Here is a 10,135-nt window from a genome sequence, read left to right as displayed (position 1 = left end):
TGTGTTAAGTATTATATCTCAAACTTGCCTTGATTAGTGATAAAAATATTTGTTAAGCTCAAATTTATTTTACTAACGTAAGTTTATTAAAAAAATAAAATAAAATAAAATAAAATAAAATAAAAATTATTTAATTCCTTGAGTTCGTATTTCGTTTCATTCATATGTTATTGCATTCATATTTATTTGTTTGTGTCATCAACTTATCCATTTGATCATGAGTTTAATTTTGTAGGTTAGAAATTTAGTCTCAGATAGTTTTTTTTTAATTTAATTTGTGGTTAAGGTAAAATTTTAGTTTGTTAAAATAATTGATCATGTGTGTTAAGAATTTAAGTTTAGATTGGCTTTAATTAATGTTTAGTTGTTTTTGAAGCCTATATTTCATTTTAATAATGTAAGTTTATTTCAAAATTAGTTTCCCTTAATTAATTTTATCATGTTCTGATATTCAGTTGTTAGTTTTCAATATTTCATGTGTAAATAGTATTAAAGTATGTGAGGTTGGAATTGTTTATTATTATTATCATTATTATGTTATAAGATATTCCATCCCAGGACCACGTTTTGCATGGCCACTTTCGGGATGCGAGTCCCACCGACTACGTACCATCTTTTTATTTATTATTTTTTTTATTTTTATTCTCATACATCAAAAATATAATTTTCAAAACTTCGATCTTCACGTTTCGATTTTCAAAAATTCCAATTTTCCAAAAATTTCTATTTTCGAAATAATTTTCCAAAATTTCGTTTTTTTAAGTTTAATTTTCCGAAATTCCATTCTCGAAGTCCCAAGTTTCCAAATTTCCAATTTGTAAAATTTAATTTTCCGAAATTTCATTTTTTTAAAAAATAATCCTTCCAAATTTTCAATTTTTTTAATTTAATTTTTCAAAATTCCATTCTCAAAATTTCCATTTTCCAAAATTCAAAATTTATTTATTTATTCGTTTTTTTATTTAATTTTATTTTGAACCATTTATTTATTTATTTATTTTGAAATACCATTCTCAAAGAGATTTCCAAAATTTTCAAACTCATTTTTTTATAAAATAAAATTCCAAACTTCCGAAATTTCGAATTTAATTTTCAAAATTCCTTTTTTTCAAATTTTTTTATTTAGAAATGAATAAGTTTTCATAATTCCAAAATAATGGAATTTATGAGAATTAATTCATAGCAAAAATAAATTGGGCTTTGGTGGGGGCCCGACATTCATAACATTTTCTTCAAAAATAATTCAAGTAAGTTGTGCTCTCCATTCTGTTTGATTTTGATTTAGTTCTGTATGAGATTGTTTTTACACTTGTCATTGTACACTAACCTTGTTTTCATGACAGCGCTTTATTAGCTGCTAATAAGGTACACTCTCACTCTCACTTCGTTTATCATTTCGTCATCATGACGTATTTTTGAACTATGATTGTTTTGGTATCCGTTGATCTTCTAGTTAATTGCCATGTCTGGTTCACCTTATTTAGTAGAGATCCATTTTTTTAGGGGCTTAGAGGGGTGTTACGGTCTTTACCGTACCTTCCCAATAAGTAACCTGATCCCCGAACCCAGACTCAGGTTTTTCGCAGACAGCTTTTCCAAAAAAAAATCAGGAGTCCATTTAGGGGTTTTATTCTTACTTGTTTTCCCCTTTAAAAATAAATAAAAGTAAGTGGCGACTCCAAGTCTTTTCTAAAAATCATATTTTTCACCTAAATAAACGAAAAGCGAGTCTCGCCGATCGAGTGGGAACGCATCATTAAAAATGCGGGGTCCACAAATTGGCGACTCCACTGGGGATCGAACCCAGAATCTCTGGTTTTATAGAAGATCAAGCTCGAACTTAAGTTGAGGCAAATATGGCGTTTAATTAGTTGATTGATGGATACCTTCTCTTTGTGTTTTCTATGATCGAGTGTTCATAGCACACTGAGAGTTTGATGTGATGATTTGCTATGCTTGACTATCACATTCATTTAGGACATTAACGTGTTGATGACATTGATTGTTTATCTTGTCTGTCTTAGCATAGTGACTTTGATATTGCCATGATTGTTCAGCTCACCTCACATGTATGACTCATTGTTGTATATATTCTGACTGGATGTGTTGATTATCTCGCTTGTATATTATCTTAATCATCTTGAAGCATGCTGTCTTTGTCACTATTCGTCTTGATTTTCATATTCTCGTTTAGCTTGTATGTAGACATGGATGATGTATCTGCGCTTTGCTTGATTGCCTGTTGCATGACTGCTCTTCCCCTATGTGATTGCATGTTGCTTGTCTGTGTGGGTCGCACATATATCCCCTTACCTTCAACCCTTTGGTTTCGGTCATTTCCTTCCTTTTGGTTCTTACATTTGCAAGTGTGAGACCTTGTGTGTGTTTGTTTCTCTGACCGAGCTAGTGGTTAGGAGTAGGGTCTAGCGACGGGCTATATTGATGTTTGGGAGCATTCTGGAGAAAGCTGACACACTGATACTGATTGAAGTCCGATCTTTGAAGACCTGTATAGCCCAGAGCTAGGATTTATGGATATTTGTGTGACCAGTGTGTTTCTGTTTTCTATTTTAGATTCATAGGATTTTCGGATGCACCCACACCACTCACTGTGCACTTTAGTTGACTATTGAGTGCTGAGAATTGTGAGAGCTTTAGCCATAGGAAACCCCCTGGGATGTCGAGGTAGTGCATGTGTGGAGGTGATGACCACCTTGCATGGAAGCGCCCCGTCTCTTCGGAGGCGTGCAGAGGGTTGCATACCGCTGGAGGGTATGATCGCTTCTGCTAGGGATCCTTTAACCCACCTTGTTATTTTTAGAGCCACCTTGTCCTTTTAGGCTAAGCTTAGGCCCCATTATGATTCCATTCCTACACGTGGGTGCATCTGTGGTCCTTCAAAGCCGGGTTAGTAGTAATAGGTTTAGTTACCTTCGTAGTAGTCTCTTCTATATTCACTTAGAATTGGATATTAGTCTGAGTACTTCCAGGTTACCTTTCTGTACAGTTGATAGACATTTCTTGTAGAGTTTTCTTTACACCGTATCTTATCTAGTATTTCCACTATTGTAGGAGTATTGATACGTTCGATCTGGGTTCAGCTTCTTGGATCAGAGTTAGAGGGAGATTGATTAGAGTGTCAGACCAGTCAGATCAGTCAGATATGGATTCGCAGGTGGTTACAGTTGATCAGTTTGCTGCTGCTATGGCTTCGATCCAGGAGGCCATAACTAGCCTTGGTCAGAGGATGGATGGGCAGCAGGCCCAACAGGTTCCAGTTCAGGAGAGTGTGCAGTATGATCCCACTATTTCGCCCCCTCTCCCGCCTAGTCAGATAGCTCCACAGGACACTCAGATGCCACCACCTCCCCCACTTGGTCAGACAGTTCCACAGCCTACACCATTTACTTTACAGAGTCAGACTGAGGTTACCCCACCGCCTGCCATGGTGGTTGTTCCGACCTCGGAGGATACCCATGCACGCATGGATAGGCTTGAGCAGAAGATGAGACAGATGAGAGTATCAGATGGAGGTATGGGATGGGATGATTTTGATGGACTACCAGTGGCCAGTCTGCCGGCCAAGTTTAGGATGCTAGAGATCGAGCGATACATAGGCATTGGATGTCCGCGCATTCATTTGAGACTATATAGTACTGTTATGAGGGCCCACGGCTTGGATGAGGCTCAGATGATTATGCTATTCCCCATGTCCTTGAGTGGGGCGGCCCAGCGTTGGTTTGCTTCTTTAGATGTATCACGTCGTCGTACATGGGATGATTTAGCCCAGGAGTTTCTAAGATAGTTTGCATTTAACACTGTCATAGATGTCTCACGGAGGGAGTTGGAGGCCTTGAGGCAGAGGCCCCATGAGACAGTCACATCATTCATCTCCCGTTGGAGGGAGAAGATTGCCCAGATCATTGATAGGCCATCTGAGAGAGATCAGATCAGCATGATTATGAAGAGCTTGCAGCCTCGATTTGCTAGACATTTGATGGGGTTCCCACACGTGGACTTTGGATCTTTGGTGCAGGCATTATATGGTATTGAGGAGGGTATTACTAGAGGTTTGTGGCCTGATTCTTCCCCTTCAGACTCGAAAGGGAAGAAACCCGCTATTGGACAGAGACCAGGGGACGTCAGCGCCATCAGCATCGTCATACCGAGGCCTAGATATTATCAGACAGTTGGACAGACTTCTGGAGTTTATTATCCGCCATCATCCCATGTGCAGTATAGGTCACCAATTCCTTTTAGACCTGTGTCTCCCACATATCTACACTCAGCTCCACAGCCAGTATATGCTACTCAGACCACACAGAGGCCACCTGCTCATTATCCTCAGCCTAGGGCTCCACCTGCACCGAGACCGATGCGGCAGTTTTCCCAACTGGGAATGTCTTTAAGTAGAGCTTTCCAGAAGCTCATAGAGGGAGGATTGTTGACTGCACTAGCACCGAGACCACCACCTCAGCCTTTGCCACCTCAGTTCAGGATGGACCTTCACTGTGCTTACCATCAGGGCCCAAGACATGACACTGACCGTTGCTCTGCTTTGAGACATGCTATTCAGGACTTGATAGATCAGGGTCTGGTTAACTTGGGACAGCCAAGTGTGACCACGAACCCTTTACCTGCTCACACCACACATTCGGTGCCTCCGCCTACTGGTGGAATTCATCACATGGATTTTGTTCAGGACGATGTCATACACATGTTGAGTTGGGATGATGGATTGCCTAAGATGATTATTCCAGATGATAGCTATGAGATTGTAGGAGCTACATCAGATTCTTCGATCCCTGCACCATTCAGTTTGATCCCGGATAGAGCACCGTTACAGTTGATTCCTTTTACACCATCATATGTCGGGCATAGGGACATGTTTGCTCCGTTTATTCTATGGCCTGAGGATGTTGATGTACAGGTTATGACCCGTAGTGGGAGGATAGCCCAGGCTGCACCTCCGGTTACCAGACCATTTGGTGGTACGGACTCTCGTGAGGAGGTCAGGAGGGAGGATGATGAGATATTGAGACAGTTGTAGAGCACTCAGGCACGGATATCCATTTGGAGTTTGTTGGCTACTTCTAGCATTCATAGAGATGCACTTATTCGAGCTTTGAGTCAGATACGTGTTGAGACCTCTACTACTCCAGAGGGATTGATTCATATGATGACAGCTGATAGGGCCACTTGCATTGTGTTTTCTGCTGATGATCTACCACCGGAGGGTTCTGACCATACTCGCCCTCTCTATATTACAATTGTTTGTTCAGGCCACAGAGTCTCATCCGTCTTGTTGGACAATGGCTCTGCCCTGAATGTTTGCCCATTAGCCACTGCTATAGCCCTTGGCTTTGCACCCTCAGATTTTGGTCCCTCCACACAGACAGTGAGGGCTTATGACAGCACTCAGAGGGAGGTCATGGGCACCTTGACTATAGATTTGCTCATCGGCCCGACCACATTCTCTATATTATTCCAGGTTTTGAGGATTCCTGCTTCCTTTAACCTGCTTTTGGGCTGACCTTGGATTCACCAAGCTGGAGCTATTCCATCTTCCCTTCATCAGAATGTGAAGTTTATCCATGACGGGACAGGTTATTACAGTGCAGTCTACTAGAGACATGATTTCATCCTCTGAGCCAGTATTGCAGATCAGTCATAGTGATGATGATTTTTTTCTGACGGGATTCACATTTAATGAGGTACAAACCCTTGAGATTCAGGATTTTTGCAGAGATTTCGTGGCCATGTCATTTGACCAGCATAGTAGTACCCTTGTTCTTGATATGATGAGGGACATGTCATTTCTACCTGGTTTTGGGTTAGGACGACGCCAACATGGATCTAGTGAGTTCGTGACTTCTATTGATCATGAAACTCCTTATGGACTTGGATTCACCCCTTCAGAGGATGATGTTTGTTATATGTCACGACTACGTAGGGACAAAGTGAGGGCTCGTTTGTTTGGCATCCCATTTGATTATCCTGTTCGTCCTTACACTTTCAGCTTGGCCGATTACTTTGTTAAGGGATCAGAGGTTCAGCCTCGTGTTGAGGAGATAGGTGTTGATGATAGTACATTAGGTGAGCTTCAGCATGTGTTTCATCAGATGCAGTTGGGTGATGAGACCCCTGACATGTCAGCTTCTGTGATGATCCTTCCACCATCTCCAGATCGAGCCAGCTTATTCTCCTTGTGCTTCCCGGATGAGACTACTGATTATGGGGTAATCATTGAGCCCGAAGATATGACTGATGGAGTAGTTCCTCGTGACGAGTATCATGATGAGATGGACATGTTGGGTATCAGTCAGTTCCTTGATACAGTTCAGCGTGAGCCTTTCTCGCCATTGGAGCTTTCTGGAGTATCTGTCATCGAGATTGTTGAGGAGGACCAGACTGTTCCTGCTCCTGAGCTTTCTGCTTTTGTTATTCCTACTATTGATATGTATGAGGGCACTGTTGGCCCAATTGAGGGAGCGTCCGACTCTGTGGACCCACCTCTTTCATTTGACATTCTATCGGGATTTGTCACCCGCTTTGACTATGTTTCTGATGATTCAGTTAAGGATTTGAGCATTTACGAGTATTCGTCTGTCTCTTGTGATGATGTTTCGTTATTTGCACCTTATTCACTCACTTCACAGATATTTGATATAAATGATGAAATTGCACAGCCTGATTCAGGTAAAGACTCTTTTGATCACAACTCTGATCCCATAGATGAGAGAGTTTCACCTACTATAGGGGATGTTGAGATTGTTGATTTTGGCACAGATGATCAGCCTAGAGAATTGAAGATTGGTTTACCCCTATCCGCAGATGAAAGGAATAGACTTATTCATTTACTCAGATCATACTTGGATGTCTTCGCGTGGTCATATGAGGACATGCCAGACCTTGATCCCTCTATAGTTCAGCATCATCTGCCCATCTTGCCACATGCCAGACCAGTTAAGCAGAAATTGAGGCGATTACACCCACGATGGAGTCTGCAGGTGAAAGAGGAGATTCAAAAACAACTCAGTGTTGGATTTATATCAGTGGTTGAATATCCAGAATGGTTGTCTAACGTTGTCCCTGTTCCAAAAAAGGACGGCAAAGTCAGGGTTTGTGTTGATTTTAGAAACCTCAATAAAGCCAGCCCTAAAGATGACTTTCCTCTCCCACACATTGATATGTTGGTCGACGGCACCGCAGGCCATTCGATGTTGTCATTCATGGATGGGTTTTCAGGGTATAATCAGATTTTGATGGCTTCAGAGGATATGGAAAAGACAGCCTTTATTACTGAGTGGGGTACTTACTGTTACAGGGTTATGCCATTTGGGTTGAAGAATGCCGGAGCCACTTATCAGCGAGCAGCCACTACTTTATTTCATGACATGATGCATAGGGATGTTGAGGTGTATGTCGATGATATGATTGTGAAATCCCGAGGCAGAGCAGATCACCTAGCGGCTCTAGAGAGATTTTTTGAGAGGATTCAGAAATTCAGATTGAGGCTAAATCCCAAGAAGTGCACTTTTGGAGTAACTTCTGGGAAATTGTTAGGGCATATGGTCAGTGAGCGAGGCATGGAGGTTGACCCAGATAAGATCAAAGCCATACTTGACATGCCTGTGCCAAGGACTGAGAAAGAGATCAGGGGTTTTCTGGGTAGGTTACAGTACATCAGTCGATTCATAGCCAGATTGACAGACATATGTGAGCCTATTTTTCGTCTATTGAGAAAGAACCAGCCTACAATTTGGAGTGATGATTGTCAACTTGCGTTTGAAAGGATTAAGGAGTATTTGCTTTCTCCTCCTGTTTTAGTGCCTCCCATGCCAGGGCGTCCACTTCTCTTATATCTGTCAGTTTCAGACATGGCCTTGGGATGTATGCTAGCTCAGCTGGATGACTTAGGAAAGGAGCGAGCTATCTACTATCTGAGTAAGAGGATGCTGGAATATGAGATGAGATATGTTATGATTGAGCGCTTTTGCTTAGCGCTAGTATGGGCTACTAGGAGGTTGAGGCATTACATGACAGAGTATTCAGTACACTTGATTTCCCGTCTTGATCCATTGAGATACTTGTTTGATAGACCTGCTTTGGCTGGTAGACTGATGAGATGGTTAGTGCTTCTTACAGAATTTGATATTCATTATGTCTCTCAGAAATCCATTAAGGGAAGCGTTGTTGCGGATCATTTAGCGTCCTTACCAATAATCGAGAGTAGGCCAATTGATGATGATTTTCCAAATGAGGAGTTTGTCGCTATGACTAGATTATCAGGATGGCGCATGTACTTCGATGGAGCAGCTAATCATTCAGGGTATGGGATAGGTGTTTTGTTGGTATCTCCCCAGGGTGATCACATCCCGAGATCTGTTCGTTTAACATTTCCTGATTACTATCCCACCACAAATAATATTGTTGAGTATGAGGCATGTATCCTTGGTTTAGAGACTGCATTAGAGCTTGGCATCACACAGATGGATGTACTTGGTGATTCCAATCTAGTGCTCAGACAGGTTCAGGGTGATTGGAAGACCAGAGACGCGAAGTTGAAGCCATACCATGCCTACTTGGAGTTATTGATTGAGAAATTTGAAGAGTTGAAATACATTCATCTCCCTATAGCACATAATCAGTTTGCTGATGCTTTGGCTACCTTAGCTTCTACAGTTGATATTCCAACTAATGTAGTAGTTCGTCCTTTACTGATTGAGACTAGATCTGCGCCCGCATATTGTCATTTGATTGATGAGACAGAGGTCCAAGATGACCTACCATGGTTTCATGACATTCGTCAGTTTCTTAGATTTGGCACATACCCTGAAGCTGCGACAGCCAAGGATCGGAGAGCATTAAGGCAGTTAGCCACTAGATTTGTGATGTGTAGAGAGACCTTATACAGACGATCAGTTGATGGGATATTACTATTATGTTTGGATCGAGCCTCTGCAGATCGAGTGATGAGAGAGGTTCATGCAGGAGTTTGTGGTCCTCATATGGGTGGACACATGTTAACCCGTAAGATCATGAGGGCTGGCTATTTCTGGTTGACCATGGAGACAGATTGTTGCCAGTTTGTTCAGAGATACCCAGAGTGTCAGATGCATGGGGATCTTATTCATGTACCACCCTCAGAGTTGCATGCTTTGACATCACCATGGCCATTCTCAGTATGGGGTATTGATATCATTGGAAAGATCTCGCCGAAATCTTCCAATGGCCATGAGTTCATCTTAGTAGCCATTGATTATTTTACCAAGTGGGTGGAAGCTGCATCATATGCGAAGTTGACATCTTCTAGGGTTGCTAGTTTCATCCGGTCACACATCATTTGTCGCTACAGAGTTCCCCACGAGTTGATTTCAGATAGGGGTGCACACTTTAGGGCTGAAGTTGAAACTTTGTTACAGAAGTATGGCATCCAACACCACAGATCGTCTGCATACAGGCCACAAACTAATGGAGCTGTAGAGGCTGCAAATAAGAACATTAAGAGAATTCTGAGAAAGATGGTCGAGACTTCTCGGGATTGGTCAGAAAAGCTTCCTTTTGCCTTATGGGCATATCGTACTTCTTTTCGCACTCCTACAGAAGCTACACCTTACTCCTTGGTGTATGGTATGGAGGTTGTTTTGCCAATCGAGACAGAGATGGGTTCTTTAAGAGTGGCTCTTGAGCAGCAGATTTCAGAGGCAAAGTGGGCCCAGGCTCGATTTGATCAGCTTAACCTTTTAGATGAGAGGAGATTGAGAGCAGCGGATCATGTTCAGGCCTATCAGAGAAAAATGGCTCGTGCCTTCAAGAAAAGGGTCAAGCCTAGACCATTATATAAGGGGGATTTGGTTTTGAGGATGCTCAGAGGATTGATTGGAGACCCTAGGGGGAAGTTCAGACCTAATTGGAGTGGACCTTACGTTATTCGAGAGCTAACTCTAGAAGGGGCGGCATGGTTGACTGACCTAGATGGAAACCAATTTTTAGAACCAACCAATGTGGATCAACTGAAGAAGTATTACGTTTAAGATCATGGTCAAAGGATGGGTGGCCATCATTTCGATTAGCCTTATACCTTATCACACCCATTTCACATACATCCCGTTGCTAGCCCCTTGAGCCCCAT

General features: G+C 41.9%; 1 protein-coding gene across 1 annotated transcript; it reads left to right on the top strand.

The window, feature by feature from the left end:
* The first annotated feature begins 3,163 nt into the window (after positions 1-3,163).
* On the top strand, positions 3,164-5,050 carry LOC104878397 (uncharacterized). Its single transcript, XM_010648684.1, has 2 exons — positions 3,164-3,734; positions 3,828-5,050. The coding sequence occupies exons 1-2, from the start codon at positions 3,164-3,166 to the stop codon at positions 5,048-5,050; spliced, it is 1,794 nt and encodes a 597-aa protein (XP_010646986.1).
* The last annotated feature ends 5,085 nt before the right edge of the window (positions 5,051-10,135 follow it).

This window comes from Vitis vinifera, chromosome 18, assembly GCF_030704535.1.
Source record: "Vitis vinifera cultivar Pinot Noir 40024 chromosome 18, ASM3070453v1".
NCBI lineage: Eukaryota > Viridiplantae > Streptophyta > Magnoliopsida > Vitales > Vitaceae > Vitis > Vitis vinifera.
This window is presented reverse-complemented; position numbering and strand designations above follow the sequence as displayed.

What these genes read in the sequence shown, in the direction of transcription:
- LOC104878397 (XM_010648684.1), top strand. Translation starts at nt 3,164, where the DNA reads ATGGATTCGCAGGTGGTTACAGTTGATCAGTTTGCTGCTGCTATGGCT. An exon ending in CTTGAGTGGGGCGGCCCAGC is followed by an intron (nt 3,735 to 3,827) that starts GTTGGTTTGCTT and finishes ACACTGTCATAG; the next exon opens with ATGTCTCACGGAGGGAGTTG.